The sequence below is a fragment of the Anabrus simplex genome, chromosome 2, assembly GCF_040414725.1.
Source record: "Anabrus simplex isolate iqAnaSimp1 chromosome 2, ASM4041472v1, whole genome shotgun sequence".
Taxonomy (NCBI): Eukaryota; Metazoa; Arthropoda; class Insecta; order Orthoptera; family Tettigoniidae; genus Anabrus; species Anabrus simplex.
In genome coordinates this window covers 121,371,436-121,392,773 of record NC_090266.1, presented here as the reverse complement: position 1 = coordinate 121,392,773, position 21,338 = coordinate 121,371,436, and the positions used below count along the sequence as shown (strand labels likewise).

The window sequence follows — 21,338 nt, the reverse complement described above, 5'->3', positions numbered from 1 at the left end:
GGGATATTTTTGAGGTCTCATTTCCTTACATTTTTTGTCGTATACTAGTCTGAAAATAGTTGAAGACAAAATTAGGAAATTAGGAAGGAAATAGAATCACAGCTGAGGAACCAGGATAAAATTTAAATAAACTTCCAGTGTCCTAAAGTCATGAGATTAGATTTAAAAACATGATGATGATGATGATGATGCTCGTTGTGTGAAGGGGCCTAACATCTAAGGTCATTGACCCGTAAAAACAGGTCGGATATAATGGAACAGCTGGGATGAAGTATCAGATAGGATTGCTGTCCAAGTGTGGATTCAAATGAAGCTAGATATGGTGGCTTTACAGATAGAGTAAAAGAATTAACATGTTCTTTGGTTAAGGTGTACTCAGATTGAATGAGAGCAGTAAATTTTACTGCCTTACATGAAAGGTGACTAATAATATTCAATAATTTTTGAAATTTCCCAGGTCTTCTTTAATTTTTCCATTCTAGAAAGCCAAGAATTATGACTGATATTATTCGTTATGCCGACCACATGACGCCTTATAATCTGCAGGCCTTTGGGCTGAGCAGCGGTTGCTTGGCAAGCCATTCTCCTTCGGAGCTGTTGCGCAACAGCCAGTGTTTGGTTGAGCTAAAAATCTAGGTGATCTTAGACTGCAGGGTTTTAATTTTCAGTATATACCTACAGAGATACAAGCTACAAGTGATTTGTGTCAGCCTTCAGGCTGAGGACTCAGTGAATGCATCTAGAGATAAACATCAGTGAAGTGGAATAGACTTGAAGATCAAAGTAATGAAAGGATTCTGGCAAATTATTGTGTTAATTTCTCCATACCGGTATGCATTGTACAGAATAGAAATATTGTCTAAATAGAATTCAGCTTAATGAAAGTGATCTATGCAGTTTCTTATGTTACAGAATGATCTTGTTATAAATACAAGTTCTGTTGAAGACTTGTGGTGAAATATAATGAAAATCCACAGCCTGTTTCTAGTCATGCAACTGGGTCGGGAATGAAATGAATTAAGCCCCATCTAGCGGTGAGGATAGGAATTGTACTGGCTGCCGAAGCCTGTCACACTCCTCTGGGGCAATGATTAATGGCTGACAGGTGAAATGAAATTATATTAGTGTGTGTTGCTGGAATGAAAGATACAGGGAAAACCGGAGTACCCGGAGAAAAACCTGTCCCACCTCCGCTTTGTCCAGCACAAATCTCACATGGACTGACCAGGATTTAAACCACGGAAGCCAGCGGTGAGAGGCCGGTGCACTGCCGCCTGAGCCACGGAGGCTCCTTGGTGCAATATAATGCAATGGTTAAATATGGTAGGATATTGACACTTGGAATTAAAAAAAGACTACAAAAGTATTGTCAGTTGAGCATAGGAGGATTCAAAATATAGACCCACTAAGCACGTACCCAGTTAAATATTTCCTGTATGGTGTCATTATTTCAAATATTTGACTACTGGTTTTTGTCCGGGGGGGGGGGGGGGAGAGGGTTGTATGCCAAAATTGTGCCTAGGGGTGTAGAAATGTAAAATCCACCACTGCCGTTGAGAAATGACCAATGAATATTAAGTGGAGTGCCAGTCAGAAAGTTCCAAACTACAGAATATGAAATATTTCAACAACGGAAGATCAGTCGTATGTTGTGTATTGTCTCGGTATGATATTGTGAGTTTTAAGTCTTGGTGTAGCAAAGGTAACACAGTAATATTTCTAGCTGTGATGTACCATAGTTTGCTAGACTGGAGTCGCATCCCAAACCAAACAATTCATGGATCAATCTGTATTCAGAGCCTCTCTTCTGTGCGCGAGTGAAAACATAATCTTGTTCAACATTCATTCTAATGACCTTGATATTCTGAGGCAGGCCTGTCCAGCACGGTGCACGTGGTATACTTTTCTAGCGCCCTCCAGCTTTAACCATAGTTCATTGTTTAGATTTTGAATGAACAAGTAATGGTTAGAGAAAGGGTGAGGGATGAGATGAATATGTTCAAGCTTGGTATTTTCCAGTTAGAACACCTACCAGGAAACAATCACATTGTGAATGTTTCAATATTCTTACAAAGCATCTGCTGTTGATGGCTGTGGAATAGGTGGTTCCATGGAGTCCTCAGTTAAATTCAGATAATGAAATGTCGTATGGCCCTTTAAGTGCCGGGATATCCCAGGACGGGTTCGGCTCGCCAGGTGCAGGTCTTTCTATTTGACTCCCTTAGGCGACCTGTGCGTCGTGATGAGGATGAAATGATGATGAAGACAACACATACACCCAGCCCCCGTGCCATTGGAATTAACCAATTAAGGTTAAAATCCCCGACCCGGCCGGGAATCAAACCCGGGACCCTGTGAACCGAAGGCCAGTACACTGACCATTCAGCCAACGAGTCGGACAATTCAGATTATATCGTGACAAGCAGCAGTGTGCTACTCGTAGTTATCTGTAAGTGCATTTTGTTTGATCTTCTCTTTAACTTACTGATAACTTTATTTGTATTCAATGAAGAATTGAATTTTCATGCCCTCAATTTTTATGACTGCAAAAAGTATGCATCAGTTATTAATTTGCAAATTATTTTATTCCATGGTTATAATCATGACTAAATGGTTATGAGCGTACAGTTTTAATAGTGAGTAGGAGAAACAGTACTGTTCCTCAACTTGCAGCAAATGCACAGGGCTAGATTTCATACTAATGGCATTAGTATGGCTTGTGTGTCCAACCCTTGTCCACTTTCTCTCTCTATGGGGTCAGGTATAAAGTGAGATAAATCTTTGAAGAGAGTGTTTACTACTTGATTCTCTTTCTGATATCAACCTCATCAGGTGAGTTAATGAGTTTAAATAAATGAAGTTATATATCATAATAGGGAGGGAGAGGGTGAAACCCGGTGTCCTCACATAGCCTACTCCCTGCCGAATAACACCAAGGGATTTGCTCATGGATTAACATTGTCATCCGAAGGATGAATTGCCATCAACAGAGTAATATGCTCTCACTCCATATGAACACTCCGGAGTGGTGTAGAATTGAATCCAGGCTTTTGGTATGCAGTCTAATCATTAGAAATTTTATACCACCACCACTCCTACCTTGCTGGCGAACTTTCTGATGGTGAATATTTTTTCAACCAACTGGGCTCAGACTAACCACGGTGTCAGACCTTGTAGACTTGATGCTGTAATGATCCATGGTCACAGGGTGGGCTATACTAATTACGGAAGTACGATATATTTAAAAATATTGTCAGTGTTAATCTAAGTGTTTCTATATTATTATTATTATTATTATTATTATTATTATTATTATTATTGTAATCAATAAACAGCACCTGCACCTCCATAGCCAAGAGTCAGGTCCACCTGAGTACTTGGAAAGTTCGGACAGCCCTGCTCTGGGGTATTAGACTTGCATCCTGTGGGAGTTTTTTAATATGCTGGAAGTCTATGACATGGAGTTGTTGCATTTAAACACCCTCGAATGCCGCCGAACGCAGTCGGGATCAAACCCGCTATCTTGGGAACAGAAGGGCGACAACTAACCGACTGCGCCGTTGAAGTCAGCACACTCGAAAAATGCTAGACAGCTTCAGGATAGTTTAATTTTACTCCTAGCCTAGAGGTAACGGAATTACTATAGAAATCCATTCTGTGAGCATGAGGGGTATCGATAACGAAGATTTGCTGGACTGAATACATGAATACATTGTACACTGACTTAGCAAATGTCATGGGATAGTCACTAGTGAGACGCCGTGGAAGTGAGTCGACAAGTCCTGGTAGTCCTCTGGACGCAGCTGACACCAAATAGCTTGCAGAGCGGCCACGAATGCTGGTCTGTTCTTGGGTGCAGGATCCATGACACGGAGCCTGCGTTCCAGGACATCCCAGATATGCTCGATAGGGTTCATATCGGGGCTACTGGGTGGCCATGGCAGTCGGACCTCCGTTGCATGTTCCTGGAACCATTCCCGGGCGACATGGGAGCGATGTGGCGGTGCGTTATCATTTATAGTTATGAATTGGGATTACAGTAATTAAAATTCTTTCATGGTCCACCTATTCAATACAGTGATGTTTTATTGTGATTCAGTCACATGTTAAATGCTCAAATGGTATTAGTTTCGGCATCTATGTGCCATCGTCAGCCTTAAGTACAAATTAAACAATTATATACATATTCTTAAAACATTTAAAACACATTTTAACACGTTATAAAATACATTACTGTAATGATACATAAGATAAGTTAAAATTATGTTACAAGTGATTGCTGTGATATAAAATTCTTAAAATTCTGGCAGTTCGTTATAGTCCAGTCTGTGTACATCCGGAATAAGTGAATTTGTGCTGTTATATGCTGCCTATGTGAGTGACACTTTTTCACTTCATAGTAGGTGGTTCGGGGAAGTTTATTTTGATCATGTAAGATCGTGATATAAATAAAGATTAATTCCCACTTCAGTTTAAACCTGAAGGAGAAATTAGCTAAGTTAGACGTTGGAAGCAATGTATGGAAGTTACTAGAATCATTAGAATCATTGAAAGATAATTGACTCACCTTGAGCAGCATGTTGAATGTGTTTGTTACGCAGACGGAGCCGGACGATGTGCGTGTGCAGCAGTAAAGGAGGCGAGGAGAAGGAAGGAGGCGGAGCACCTGCGGGGGAATGGAACTAAGGCCGGGCGGAAGGTTGGGGTAGTGGGGGGTAATTGATGGGAGTGTGTATTGCGGATTACTTGGAAAATCAAACTGTTTTTCGATAGTTTGGTATTTTTAAGCCAATTGATTAAAAGATCGAAAAGGATATTGGGTTTCTCGTAAATTTTGTTTAAATTATAATTGGGATTCATGTATTGATCGCAGTTAATATAACAACTTTCAATAATATTCATGATGGGTCCCTTAATTGCTGTTTGGAGAACTTCCATATCGTCTTGAAACACCGCAGAACCGTCTGGGCGCTGGAAGGCCCAAAAATGGGTGGAGATGGTCTCCAGGCAGCTCAACATACCACGTACCATTCAAAGTCTCTTCCGAAACAACTAGGGGCCCCATTCCATACCAGGAAAATGCACCCCAGACCATAACAGAGACACCAGCGCCCTGGACCACACCTTCGAGGCAGGCGGGATCCATCGCTTCATGTGGTCTGCGCCATACATGGTGCCTTCCATCGGCATGGTGCAGTTGAAATCGTGATTTGTCCGACCATATCACGTTACGCCATTGTTCCAGTGTCCATCCCTGGTGACTGGTGACAATGCGGCGCCGGCTCCCATACCCCATAGAACCCATGTTCCTACGGATTGTCCACTGGGAGACGTGTCTAGCACGGCCTGTGTTGAATTGAGCCGTGATTTGTTGCACGGTTGCCTGTCTGTCACTATCGACAATCCGTCTCAGATGTCACCGGTCACAGTCAGAGGGTGGCTGGGCGGCTGGTTGTTCGTCTGTTGTGGACAGTGACACCTGCATTCAACCATTCACGATACACCTCCCCCTGTGGGTGGGGGCGGTAGAATAACACCCACGGTATCCCCTGCCTGTCGTAAGAGGCGACTAAAAGGGCCCCGGGGGCTCTGAACTTTGGATCGTGGGTTGGCGACCACGGGGCCCTTAGCTGAGTCCTGGCATTGCTTCCACGTACTTGTGCCAGGCTCCTCACTTTCGTCTATCCTATCCGACCTCCCTTGGTCAACTCTTGTTCTTTTCCGACCCCGACGCTATTAGGTTTGCGAGGGCTAGGGAGTTTTTAATTTTCATGCCCTTTGTGGCCCTTGTCTTTCTTTGACCAATATCTTCATTTTTCTAAGTGTCGGTTCCCTTCTATTTTTCCCTCTGATTAGTGTTATGTAGAGGATGGTTGCTTAGTTGTACGTACTTCCTCTTAAAACAATAACCACCACCACCACCACCACCACCACCTCACGATACACCCTGGACATGGTTGATAGTGTGAAGCCGAATTCCCGCACCACTTGCGAAATTGCACTTCACATCCATCGGGCACCGACCACCGTACCCCATTCGAATCGTATCAGTTCACGACGACGTTCCATGTTACACCTGTCACATGCACAGCCACTGCTCACAAGGTCTCCTATACAACTGCCGCTGGCACAGGGGGCGTGTGGTGCGCAAACAACACACCTGCGCATCAGTGCTCCGCTATTCCATGACATTTGCTCAGTCAGTGTATAACGCTGACAGCTGATGGAACTATGCCATGTGGGTGAATTGAGGAGGTTAATATACTCTGCTGTGTTGGGTAAGACAAGCAGAGATGATGGCTTTTCATGACAAAGGTTGGACAGAGCTGCTGGCCTTCATGACAGTCATTGCCTATCTGTTTCTAGGATTGCAGGTTTGGTCAGTGGCATATAAAACAGTCATTCATTGTCTTCTAGCACATTAAATTCAGGCACCTTGATATCTATTAAAACCACAGCAGAAAGAATAGACATGAAGCAAGTACAATTAATTAATTTAGTATGTATTCAACATTTTAAAGGGGAATCTTGAGGCATACGAGGGTAGAAGTCTTTTATTGGTTGTAATATAGTATAATTTGTCACACTTGTTCATAATATCACCAATTCACAATCATTGACAAGTTTACGCAATGCTAATAATATTGTACATTATACACATGGCTTAAAGTGATTTGATAGAATTTGAGTATTTTCTTGTAAAACAAAACATTTCATTTTGTTAATCATATTTTCTTTTTAAAGGTATGTTATATTTCATGTTTTGACAGTCAAAAAAATCTTAAAAGTAATATTAACTGAGTCAACACTGAAAATGAAAGGCTTTCTTCTTAAAAGAAGCATTACAGGAAAATCAGACTTTCAATATTTACAGACCATAACTATCTAATGTTGTGAATATTCTGTACTTCCCATCTTCTTGACACAAGTGTCAGCAGCTGTATGGTGACCAGAATGAAGCAGTTTAAGCACTGCTGGCTCAGTTAACATGTCATTCTTTATTCATTTGTTACTTGACAGGATGTAACAATGAAGTAATATTTATTTGCTTTGAGTTGGATTGCCATTCACCTCCACAGTCTTCACTGAAATAGCAAAACCAAATTTAATATTTAATTTTTCTTCCTTTCCGTCAAAAAGCTACATTTAAGTTACATTTTAAACTTAATGACTGGCTAGGTAAACTACAGTAATTTTAACAGCTTGTTCAGGCAAACCAGGTGGATGGCATTACTGTTTTTCATCAATTGAAATGAAATATTCAAATTAAGACCATCTTTTCAGAGGTTGGTAAATACCATAACTTTTAAAATAGTATTATAAGAAAATACTTATGCATATCACAGTGTTCTGCAATTATTAGAAATATAAGGCAACCAAAGTTTCTGTTAAACACAGTACAGTACCTGCTCTCAATTATTGCAAATAAACATATCTGAACAATTTACCTTGCAGTATTTATAAACTCTTGCAAATGAAGGTCCTTGGTTGCTTAAGAGTAGAGGGAAATTAAAGATTTTCTTATGAAATATAAGTAGCAGTACAATATTTCTCACGTGGAGTTTAAAGTAAACCTGTTGCTTCGTTTTGATCTCGCCTTGCACGAAATACCACAGCAAATGGACATATCGAAGGTCTGGTTTGAAAACTTTTATCTGTGTAGTGCTTGTGATACAATTGAAAGGTTGAAAGGCTGTTTTAATGTGGATGTTCTTATGTCAATGGTATTACAGGCTCATTAAAGAACTCTGACTTTCTATTTTCTCTTAAGACTGTTCAGAGTTTAGGAATGTTAAGTACATGGCATTGTACCCAAATACATTTACCTCGGCATGTTAGTAGGGGAAGGAATCCTCAGTAAGAATGGTTGAATTCTAAAACAAAATTTTAATTCAGAAATATCTGTATTTTGGATGCATTCCTAATATATTCAGGAAAACATTTGTATGAAGTTTTGATACAAATTGTATAATGTGGAATTTTAGAAGTTTCATCCTGCTTGAAAATGTTACTGGTTTAATTGTATACACTGGTTAACAAATTCCTGTAGCCTGCTAGCCCAACTCTGCCCACTATTAATTTCAGTGTGTAAAAGAACATTAGAAATGTATTATGCAGAGTCAAGAGTAGGTTGTACCTGGGCTAGAATTAACATGGTACATCTCTCTGAATGTTTACATGCACGTTAGCTCATAAATTATTTGTTGGTCATGAGTTCATTTATAACTGAAGAGTTGTAAATTTAAATTTGGCACCAACTGTTCAGAAATATTATGTACCTTACAAATTGTAATTATCTATGCTTCTGAAAAGTATCGTGTAGGCAGAGGAAAATTGAAATCCACACAAGAGACCTCTGCTAACTTGCGATGAAATCCTACATAATTCATTGCAAAATGAGAACAGTGTTATTTAACACTACCAATACCTTGCTTATCACTAGTGCAGAGGCACATTTGAAAATAATAAGAATTGAAGTTTAAAAGAAATTGTTACATAAGTTTCAGTGCATTTATTCATAAAGATAGGAAATGTGTTGATTTTTTTAAAATCTTCTATTGTATGGAGTGAGCATTTTGCATACAGCAGTCATGTTTGGTTGGTGATTAAGATTGACTCATTGTTTACATCATATACTTAATTGAATGAAGTCATCCTGATCCCTCAAGGAATGAAAGAATTTTGGGTTCAGAAAAGTAATGGGCTGTGAAAAGTTGGAAAATGAGAACTTCTTTGATGACCTCTTGTTCCGAGGTGTATGTCGTAGAGTTAACAACTTCAACACACTTAGGATTTTGTGCCTGATCTCTCCCAAATGTTTATTAGGTGGTAGGGGATCAAGCCATTACTACTATTCATGTAGAAAAATATTGACAGTTATCCTTACAGTGGTACAGTCTATTATTTAGATCCTGACTCTATTAGATCCTTGTTTATCATATCTTCATGAGAAATATTGGCCTTTTATAATCTCTTTTTATATGTGCTTCTTGCAATACAGTATATACACAATAAATTCAAAAATCATAAGATGAGGTTGTTTCTTGTAAGGTGAAAAGTGTGTTTAAAAATGGAGTATCCAAATCTCCAACAACGTGTACTTCAGTGAAGCAGCTTGTAATATGCTTGTGAAGTAAGAGGAAAAAACCACGGTGTTCCTTGTGTCAATAACTGTACAACCATAATCTCTCTAGATTTTGTATTTTGTATAAAAATACTAATAATATTGCATCACATTAAGTTCAAAAGAGCCTGGACACTCTTGTCATGTTGGAAGGTATCATTAGTTAGTTAGCTAATAACGTATGCATTTTATCACACTACTGGGCACTGAGTGGGCTGTTATCTCTTTAGTTGCAAAAGCTAGTTTCAGTGAAGTTTGGAAGCTAAACTAGAGCTTGTGTTCTAATTTCAGAATGTCTCACCAGGTTTATGTGACTGTTTATAAAATTCAGTTTTTTTGTTTTTGTTTGAAGAAAGGTGGTGAACAGGATGTATGGAATTTTTAAGTGCTTTGGAAACTTAAGAATTATGAGAGAAACAGTAATTCACCTCTACTAATCTGTGCAGACAAGTAGTCTGTTACATAGTTTATTTCCAGTTGTATTATGACAGCATCCGCCATCTGATTGTACGACTTTGGGAGGAGTAAATTAGCCTGGCTTCAGCCTAGAGTGACGTTACTGAATGTGGCTCCGCCCTTTTACCACTGCTAGTGACTGGACTGAGATAAGCTGGCGCAAAAGGCCAGCCCACTTTTGCCACCACTACTGTCATTGCCTTTATGCCACTGGAAACCTCTTGGCAGTGTAAGAAAGTACTTGAAAGGTATTACCAGAGAGCTCCAAGGGTTTCTACTCTCGTAGAGTATCTGTAAGGGATGCCTCCCTATTTAAGGCAGGCTGAACAAGCCCGAGACGAATCACTAGAGTGCAGCTGAGGATAGTGTTGACCTATTGCTGTTATTGCTGTGTGTTAACTGACAGAACACCGCAGCGCAGCGACGAGGAACAGCCGTGCAGCTGAGCGACGAGGGGATAATGGAAGAAGACTGCCAACGTTAGTATGTAAACCTTGCACCACATATAGTCTTGAGACTGGTTGCATGTGCGTGAACTGTGAAGTGTCTGGCCACGAACATTGCTGAGCGAGTTAATAGTGAACTGCCTGAGGATCCATGTGACAGTTGCAGAGGTGTGTTCGTGTAGTGTAATTGTTTTATTTTGTGATATTTGAAGCCATTTCTTTTCAGTTATAAATAAATTGGTTTAACTCATAAGTGTTAGACTGAATAACTAGTGACTGAACAGTGAGAACAGAGAGAGGGTGCTTACTGGAGTGATTGTGTTGACTGTATTGTTGTATAGCATTAGCGTTAATAAATAAATCTTAGAGTAAATGCTACCAGTTGTGTATTTACATACTACCTGCCTTCATGGTACTGTATTTTACTGATAAGAAATTTCTTCCTGTTGTGTTGTAGATGGTTGTTGATAATGTATGTTAGCAAGGTATCTTATTTGTCTTAAATAAACTACCATGTATAAACTGTAGGTATGAACTTTTGAACACAAACTGGGCACATTGTTTAACAGAGTCATACAAATGTGTATTAATATCTTTATTCCATTCTGTAAAGAAAATTTTGTCCTCTTGAGCAAGAATTTGAAGTTAGGTCACTACAAGCAACTATCCTGGGTTAATCCTCTAGATTTCCTCTCTCACCTCACATACCCACAGAAAATGTTGGCATAGTAATTTCATTGACTATAATGTTCTGTACTGAGAGGAATCTAGAAGTGTTGGGCAACTAATGCAATAAGTTACAGTTGCAATGTTGTTTGGGAAGTAGAAAAGGGCTCACTTGTGTGTGAAGAGGGCTATAGAGGCTACTTAATTTTTCATACAAGTCTGTCTGTTGACTAAATGATCTAAAATATAAAACTGCGAAATGAAATTTATGCGATTTCCTAGCATACAAATCTTCAGTTTCATGGTTAGGTGCAGAGTTGGGAAGTAACTGAGTAAAAGTAATTTAATTACTTGTTTTGATTACTTTTGTAGTAATTTTTACTTGTAATAATTACTTTTCACAAAATGGTATTTTTACCCATAATTTACTTCTTGAAATAAAATTGTAATCGTTATATTTTAGTATCGTACATTCCTGTAATTGATATTCGTCTCGAGAGCTTAGCGCCTTTCGAGTCCCAGTACTTGCAAGGTATAATTCCCGGATACGTTGCGCACTCATTCATTTACTGGCAGGTTGTTGTGGTTACTGGTTGAGATTCAGATAGTCATGTACCACGTGGTGGTTGTGGTGGCAATTGTTTAAAGAGGAAGTAAAGCTGGGCAATTCTCCTCAACTAACGCTGATCAGAAGGAAAATGGAGGACGTCCGACACTTCGAAAAGTGAAGATATCGGCAAAAGAAAGGGAAGGGCTACAAAGGGCGTGGAAATCCCTAGGCCTCGAAAACCTAATATCGTCAGGGTCAGGAAAGAATGATAGTTGATAAAGGACACTGATACAAGTAAGTGGAGGCTATGCCAGACTCGCCTGGTGGAACTGTGGTCACCAACCCACGCTCCTAGGTTGAGTCCTAGGTCTCCCTTTTAGCTGCTGCCTCTTAACGATAGGCAGAGGATACTGTAGATGTTATTCTATCACCCCCACCCACAGAGGTAGAGGTTACGTGACAGAAAAGGGAGCTGGAATAAACATGTGACGCTGAAGGGGTTAAGGCATTTCCATTCCCCTATTTAAATATTTTGAATGAGTTATTCTGAAAATAATGCAAACATGAAAGTGGCATGCAAATTTTGCTTGGGAGCAATAATTTAGGTAATCTGATTACTCACAGAGTGATGATAGTCACTTAATGTGTCTGTATTAAATAACACGCCGGACTGAGTGGCTCAGACGGTTAAGGCACTGGACTTCTAACCCCAACTTGGCAGGTTCGATCCTGGCTCAGTCCGGTGGTATTTGAAGGTGCTCAAATACGACAGCCCCGTGTCGGTAGATATACTGGCACGTTAAAGAACTCCTGCGGGACTAAATTCCGGCACCTCGGCATCTCCGAAGACCTTAAAAAGTAGTTAGTGGGACGTAAAACAAATAACATTATTATTATTATTATTATTATTATTATTATTATTATTATTATTAAATAACACAAAATGAAGTAATATATCTTTCCTTGCAACATTTAGTTTTCCCTCTTTCATATATGCCTTACAGAAACCATGGTATTAATTTTATTTTACTGATAAACATATTTACTCTGCTCTATCTGTTTTGAGACATTTCAGAACCATGCTTTTTTGGTCCATTTTTTCCTCCTCTTACTGATTCCCTGAAGACTTGCATTCTGTGAAGTAACTGTAATTGTAATTGAGTACATTTTTTCTCAGATAACTGTAATTGAGCCCAATTATTTTTATTTTGTACTTTTCCCATCACTGGTTAGGTGCCACAGCAAAGTAACGTACTAAATCTCTCATGGCAGGGCTGTTGATCATAATACTCTTGACACTTGCTTGAAGCAAAAACAACTCTTACATATGTGTCTTCCAGAAACCATGGTATTACTTTTATCTTACTGATAAACAGATTTACTCTGCTCTGTCTGTTTTGAGACATTTCAGATGCACGTAATTTTTGTCTTTTTTTTCCTCCTCTTAGGCCCGGTTTCATCAACGTGGGTTACATACACTCTAATCCTGGGTTTGTTAACTTAGGGTTAATATTTTAACACATTCTTACGAGTCACGCATTTCATCAAGTTTTTTTGGCAGAGGGTTAACTAACACAGTGTTAACCCTTGCCAGAAACAGCTGCCGTACTGATCAAGGAGGCAGGGACTAAAAATCAGATTATGAACACACTTCTTGCGTGGTTCTTTTGTTTATTTCTTGTGCGGTATTTCGTTTTCTTCCTCAGTTCCATGGTAGGTGTTATTCTTTCATGATCTTGATAGAACTGATTGCAGTGATCGAAAAATGGAAGAAGTTGAAAAGAGAAATAGGGGCACACATTTTTAAGCTTTATAATAAACATTACTTATTCAATTAGCCACCAAGTACCAAAGCATTATACAATGCAAGAAGAAAGGCAGTTTCAAATTAAAAGAAAAAGAGGGCACATGAGAAAAAATAACAGGGGAATTTAATAGCGTTGCTCACGTTACAGGCCATCTTGCAACTATATCACGAATTTGGAGATTAGAATCACTGATTACTTGACAATTGCCCGAAAAATAAGCTTTTCTCTGACCATGATATGAAATGACCATATGGTATAAAACTTCAATGCAATCAGTACCTGCAGTATAGGAGAGCGAGGCCTGTTTCAGTCAGTTGCGTGTTCTAACCTCTCGTGAATTTCATAGACTACTTTACTGACAATGATTTTTGACAGTGTATACCTCTTCAGAAATTGTTCCTCAGATATATTTTGAAAGTCGTTCCTTCTTATTATAGGCCTATTTCTGTTAGGAACACCATTTAACAAACTTAAATAAAGTAACGCTGCATCAAACGGATGACTTACGGTGGCCATTGGCTTTTAACCTCAAATTAACAGTTTAATCCAGGTGAATGGAGGGGTTAACTTAACTCTGGCCTTAACCTAAGAGTTAAAATTAGTCCTCCTGGGTGAAACGGAGTGAATAGTCAAATTCAGAGTTAAAGCTGTATAACTCGCTGTTAAGGTTTAACCCACATTGATGAAACTGGCCCTTAGTTAAATGCCATTAATTTTTCACATATAGTCCTGTCTTGTTTGTTGATTTGATCACTTCTGCTCTATACTTCCATAAGTCCCATTGAAATTAATGGCAACCCAATTAGTGCTACGTTGTTGGCTTTTCCTAATGATTCCTTGTTCCCTGAAATGGAAGTGACTAGACCGCTCTTGTAGGTCTGAGGTTTGCCGGGAACATTCTTAGCTGAGAATATGTGTGAAATGGTGTGTTATCATTAAATCCTAAGGGGTTTCTAGCACTATCGGTTGGTTAGTCATCAGGTCATCACTCATTGAACCAAGCAAGCAATCAAGCTAGGTCTTGCAATTCTACATGGCTGTTAACCATGTGGCTGGGACTTCAATTTAATGTTCAATTTGAAGCTTAGGAACGTGACTTTTTTTTTCATTTTAAAAGTCCCACATGCACTGGCTGACATTTTGAACAGTCTCATGGATGAAAAACCAGTGATGTCACTCAGCTATTGTGAAACCTCCAGGCCTCTCAGCCAGTGTCTATCGTCCATAAACTGGGATGTTTCTATGGCAACCCTTGTATGAGCTACTGGAAACATTAAAGTAGCTAACTATATCCTTTAGAAGCTCAGATCGATTTCTGCCAAGACTTCATCTTCTGGTATGTGCTAGGATATGTTTGTTACTTTCATTCATCTGTCTCTGTCTCATCCTTAGCTTTGCTAGTATGAGAGTACCTGAAGTATGAGCTGTGCTTCTGCGCCCAGTCCTTGTAATGAGTGGTGTGAATGTGTTGCTCATTGGGTCGGTTGATGCACACATTTCAGTAGGCTTGGTAGACTGGTATGTAATAGCACCTTCTGGTTCAGTGGAGAAAGCAATGGGAAAATACCTCGCTCCCCACATCTCTCGTATATGTCTTCATTGGTTCCTAGACTGTCATTGGCAGCTGATGTTGGACTTGTTGGGGATTCAACCAGCCTTCAGGCTGAGGACTCAACCTATTCCTTAGTCACATACTGAAAATCTATTAAAACCTTCACACTCCAAAATCAAACTCCTGTTTATCCATCTTGATTGAAATTATCTTCCCAATGGAGACTGGTTACAGAGTTTCTTCTAACAGAAAGGGAATGCATTACAAATAACCAAAGAAATTGTACATGTAAAAAAGTCATGACTGTAAATAGAATTACCATCTGTTTATGAGAAAAGAGAATAGCATTGTATTATTCATGAAAAGGCAATCTCTCATGTTCAAACAGTCCGTTAATATTTGACTGGGATCAAACCTGCCAAGTTGGGCTCAGAAGGCCAAAGCTCTATCATCTGAGCTACTCAGCCCGGCCCTAAGCTTAATGAAGATGATCAGAGGGATGGCTTGTCTCTGTTGAATTTGCAGGTGATGAAACACTTTGGCATTGTACTAAACTAGGAGAAAGTGTGCAAAAGCCAACTATGGTGGTTTAGACATTAGCTGTGACCAGAAACCGATATGATAGAGATGATGTGCTACGCACTAGATGTCATTTGAAAAAGACTAGGGGGATGAACCTGAACGATGATGGGTCAGTACACTACATGCGACATGAAGAGTTTAAATATCCATCCCTCTGTGGCCCACTACCAGATCCAATGGAGACAACAAAACCATGCAGCTGACCCTACCACTAGGCAGAACAAATAAAGAAGACTACAAAGACTTCTCCTGAAACAATTGAACGCACTTGTTCAGAAAGATTGAAGATTAAGAATAGAAGAACTGTTAGCCCAATTACATACAAATGAGATAGATATGAAACTATATGGAATACAGTTCATTCAATACTCTGTCATACGTTGTCAGCATGCAAAAGGTCTCTGCTAACACATTTGGTGTTTACCCGACAAAATTTATTAAAACTGACCCGTAGATGCCTGAGAGAGATTCGGTTTACTCTGCAATCTAGTAGGTCTAGAGTAGAATGTAACATTGAAATTGACGAGCAAGCGAAGGAATATGATTCTTCTTCCTCTTTGTATGATTATTATTATTATTATTATTATTATTATTATTATTATTATTATTTTTATTATGTCGGTTAGTTATTCTAATTGGGTATCTTGACACTCCACCGAGGATGACAAAGAGAAACCATTTACACGAAGTAGCTTCCCAATAACAAGGTTAAGGATGATAATAGTCTGTCCACTATTATCTTAGCTGACTAGATACCCATAATTAATCATTGTGGGTTAGTAACAGAATAACAGTCCTTAGAATAGTGTCATGTAATTTTTTTTTAAACAACAGCAGCTAAAGGTTGGAATAAGTCGTTCGGGCTATAAGGGATTTTTGTGCGTTCACCTAAGCAGTTTTCTCAAATATCTGTATGGAGACACTGTGAAAACTAGAGCCTACAAGTAGGTCAGAACTTTGTGATATGACAACCATTACTCAGTGTTCCTGAACTTGATCTGCCTCAAAGAGTCAGGTCAATTTTAAACTTCATAAGGTCAAACCATAGAGTTCATAGGCATATTCTCGAGAAGTGGAATAAAATTCTTTCTCTACAGTGCGAATGTGGAACTGATAAGACATAAACTATTCTGCACATTATTCAAGAGTATGTTAAACCATGCCCATGAAGGAGACCTAAAAGACTTCCTTTCATTAACACCACAGGCAATTGATTACTTTTTTTAAAACGGTGGTTCCTTGCTGGATCTCATTTCAGAATATTTCTGCTGTTCTGTATAAATAATGGAAAAGAACAAACAGGTGACAAATCAAGTTGTATATTGAAAGACAGGAACATGAATAGGAACAAATTATAGGATAAAGACAATGATACGTCAGCATCAAAAGAGGGAGCAATAAAAAGACGAGAATAGAATAGAATATATTAATTTATCACCTACAAGATGTCCCAGTTACAGATGATGTGATAGAAAATTAAATAAAAGTTAAATAATATATACAAATACACATTAACATACAGATATCTTAACATGTTTACTACAGACTATTCACATAATAATTCACATAATTTACAAAATTATCACGTTCCGTCCTTGAGAAGAACTTTCCAAATTACAGTGGAAGGGTGGTTAAAAATGTCGAGTGACCCTTCCAGCTGATTTATGGTCCTAAGGGCTTGCAAGAACCAAGAATTTTCATGTGCAACCATCCTACATTTGGGCAGGTAGAATATGCAATTCGCCTGCTTGGAACATAAAGTGGAATCAACTCCAGTATAGCCGGACAGTCCACTTTACTCTTCAAGCATTTAGTTGCCAACATTTGCATTTACACATTTTCGGCATGTTGCCAGCAAGAATTCCAAGAATTTTTACAAATTCTTCATGCCTGCTTCAAGAGAGTGGCATGCCCAGGAATCCAAAACTAATCCACTTCATGAACCCTATCTGTACTCTCTCGAGATGGTATATGTGGCCTTTCTGATACGGGAGCTACACCTCACAACCATACTCGAGAGAGGGTGTCGCCAGGGAACAAAACAGTGCTTTGGCACTTCTAATATTACTGAACTCTTTACAATTCCTTTTGACAAACCCCAGTAGTCTGAAACATTTCTTTATATTATCGATGTGTTTCTCAAAGGATAAGCCAGTCCTGTTACTAAGAATTACTGTACACCTAGGTCATTAAACTCCTCCACACGATTTAAAAATTGTCCATTGATTTTATATCTGTAAAGTACAGATGTAAATTTTTGAGTAAATGACATGACACAGAAAATGATAAATGTGCGAAGAGGCAGTGTTTGAAGATGTGGAGATTACCTTTTTGTGTTTTAATGTTTGTTCTTGTCTCCTCTTTCTATTGTTCATTCTTCCAATGCTAACTTGTCATTGTATTTGTCCTATAATGTGTTTCTATTTATGTTCCTACCTTTCTATATATTTATCGCATTCAATGTAGTTTTTCATGTTTGTATTGAAGTTTGCCTTGTATTATAACTCATTATTGATGTTCATGATGAGTCTATTAATCACTCTCCTTTTCCATATCTTCAGTATTTTCCCTTTCTTACATGCGATTTCGAATAATAAGTTGTAAAGAGTAATTGGGGTATGTTGTATTTGTTTCTAAGGTTATTTATCAATTGCATTCTGTATCAATTTATTTCAGAGGAAGAGACAACGTAGAACAAGACAAAGAATTGATCGTTCAATGATAGGAGAGCCCACCAATTTCCAACATACAGGACACATTGGTTCCGGAGATGTTGATATGGGTAATTCTCATCTTCGTGCAATTCAGAACCAGATGATGTCCAAAGGTGGATATGAGACTGCGTTTGCTGTCAAGGTGAGGGGTCTCCATTTGGGTGTAGTTTTTGTATGTTTTGTATGTTAAACTTTTTATCTATTGTCATTTGCAAGAATATGCTATTTGTTTTTTTGTTAGTGAGAATGATTCAAAGAAATTTCACCTGCAAACTTAGACTGAATTTATTTTCTACTCTTTCAGGCAAAAATAACGTACTTGTTTTAACATATTAGCAGCAAAACTTGTTTCACTTTCCTCTATATGTTTTCATATTAGTGTGATAATTTACCGGGTGAGTTGGCAATGCGGTTAGGAGCGCGCAGCTGTGAGCTCACATCCGGGAGATAGTGGGTTTGAACCCCACTGTCGGTAGCCCTGAAGATGGTTTTTCCATGGTTTCCCATTTTCACACCAGGTAAATGCTGGGGCTGTACCTTAATTAAGGCCATGGCCGCTCCTTTCCCATTCCTAGGACTTTTCTGTCCCATCATCGCCATAAGACCTCTCTGTGTCGGTGCGACATGAAACAAGTAGCAAAAAAAAGACAAAAAAAGTGTGATAATTTAGTAACATATGAGTGCGGAATTAGTTTTCATTGGGTATTAACATTTCTGAGGGATCCCAAACAGATCATGAATAAACAAGTAGCATTTCTAGGATGAGAAATTTAAAAGCAGCAAAGGGTGTGCAGAATATAACAATTGCACCCCTCCTCCTTGCTGACTTTTCCTGGTTACGTGGGGTCCCCTCTTTGAATGAATTCACTCCGGTGTTACGGCTAGATGCCTTTCCCAACACCAGTCCTATGGGGTGGGTTGTATTCACTATTGTATTGTTACGAATAAAACTCCATCTGTTTCATTACTCTTAATTTATTTCAGTATGATCTAATAAATATATCTCTCTCTCTCTCTCTCTCTCTCTCTCTCTCTCTGAAAATGGCTACACTTAACTAAGTACAAGTCTGTTCACAAGTCCCTCTTCCTTACGGCACAGTAGGAGGTCCAGCCTTTTCCTTTACCTGAGACACTAATCCTTACTTTTACTTCCTGAAGTCCAGTCAACTCCTACAGCAGCTGTGTGCAGACCACTGAATTTGAACACAGTGCCACTGGCAACTTCACAGACAGTCCAGTGATTGACAGAGTCACATGCAGTGAACAACCAAACAGCTCAGCAGTATTCAACAGCAGGACGATACAACAGCGAACATTAACACAGGTCCATTTATCCTCGCACTCACGATAGCGGGGATAGCGGGTTTCCTTGCTGGCTCATGGCGATCCTCAGTCCACAGAATTACACGAACACACAGTACAGTCTTCTGTTCTGTCGTCTTCACCCCACTCACTGGACTCTCCGACACCACAACAACAGCTCGCTCACAGTGGCCTTGTATTTATACCTCGATGTTGGGCTACTAGAACATTCAGGGTTCGGCTGGAGATGGAACTTTCCTGACGTATGTTCCAGAAATCGCATGGGGAAACTAGATGAAGGGAAGAATAGAGGAAGGGCCGTGGCATGTCCTCGGGTGGGCTGGGAAGTTCCCCGAGCTGGCTTAGTCATCCCCTTTCAGGTAATACCAAATGGACTGTGACAAGGCTGACGATCGCTCGAGCACATAGCAGTATATTTCTGAGGTGGCTTGTAGTATGTTGTATTGAATGTAGATGATGTGTATTGAAACAAACACAAATATCCAGTCCCCAAACCAAAGGTATTAATCGTACGTGGTTAAAATTTGTGACCTGGCTGGGAATCAAACACCTTGCCTTCTGGACCAAAGACCAGTATGCTGACTGACCATTCAGCCAAGGAGCTGGATAGTTTAAACATTACACATTCAAATCAAATGAAATGCTATAGCACGCTGGTTTGCAACTGCAGGTGGGTTTTGTAACTAACAATTAGCTTTACTTTGCACCAACACAGATAGGTATTATGAAAACAATGGGATAGGGGTGGGAAGGAAGTAATGTGGCCTAAGGTACAGCCTGGTGTGAAAATGCAAAACCATGGAAAACCATCTTCAGGGCTTGCGAGAGTGGGGTTCAAACCCACTATCTCCCCAATGCAAGCTGATAGCTATGTGACCCAAACCGCACGGCGACTTTCTTGGTAGGTGGATTTCATTGGGGAAGCTGCAGATTGAGGGACAGTGTTGTAAAATGTTTAAATCTTCTGGGCTAATGATGAGTTGCATTTTCATTGTATGAATAAAGAATTTTTTCTACTTAGATTTTGTTGTTGTTTAAAACATTTTTGCTTCTGTTTGGTCATGTTTTTTTAACTCAAAGATGTAACTCCTGGTAACTATTTCAAGGCAAACTATGTGCGAGTTCACAATATACAGGCTGTCTGAGAAGCCCCCGTACCCATAGTTTCATACGTTTCATATTATAGTGGAGTACTTACATATAAAAACTATGAATCCAGGGAATCTGTATGTGCACCATCATGCCTTACACAGAGTTCTATCCGTCTCCAAGTCCTCATTGACATCTTGCGGAGCATCTCAGGAGTTATGGAACGAAAGCCTTCCTCCACACTTTGGCGCAATTCTTCATTAGTCGTGTACCGACGTTGAGCCACATGGGACTTCATTATTCCCCATAATGAGTTGTCTGGTATGGTAAGGTCCGGGCTTCGTGGTGGCCATTTCAACGGGGCTGGAGATGTTGGTGAGCCACGGCCAATCCAGCGGCCTTGAAATTGTTCATCAAGGAACTGAATAGCAAAATGTGCTGGAGCCCCATCCTGCTGTAACCACACATGACCCATGATTCCCTTGTCTTGAAACTGAGGTATTAACCAAGATTGTAACATATGCAAATAAGATTTTCCATTCACATACCCATTTAAAAAAAATATGGTCCGCACAAGTGACTTGATGATATCCCGGCCCATACCATAACATGAGGGAGGGTTCCTTTCCAACTCTTGCACATAATGAGGATTTTCCTTAGACCAGAAAACCACATTCCTCCTATGTGAACTGCAATATATCACACATTCATCAGAAAATAACACCCTTGAGTGAGACACGGCAGTTGGGAATTGTGCCAACAAAGCACGGCAGGCTGCAACTCGTTGCTACATGTCATTGTCGGATAACTCATTCACATGCATTGGCCTAAATCCTTTCATTTTCAAATCTCTTTTAATGTGGTCATGCATTGTTGACCGCGGTACTTGAAGTTCAGCTGCTCCTTTGCGAATCGATTTCAATGGAAACTGCTCAGTTGATTGAGCGATGGCGGCACACGTTTCTTCCCGCGTCTTCTTACGTCCACAGGGGTACAGGGACTTCTCGGACACCCTGTATATCACATTA

At 39.5% G+C, this 21,338-nt stretch overlaps 1 protein-coding gene across 6 annotated transcripts in view; it reads left to right on the top strand.

Annotated features, from left to right (window-relative positions):
* Positions 1–21,338, top strand: part of Spec2 (CDC42 small effector protein Spec2) — a 485,439-nt gene that overhangs the window by 446,169 nt on the left and 17,932 nt on the right. For all 6 annotated transcript variants that reach the window (XM_067140341.2, XM_067140342.2, XM_067140343.2 and 3 more), the window contains one exon: positions 17,861–18,040. In XM_067140341.2, the coding sequence (XP_066996442.1) occupies positions 17,861–18,040 (180 nt within the window). The remainder of the gene's footprint in view (positions 1–17,860; positions 18,041–21,338) is intronic.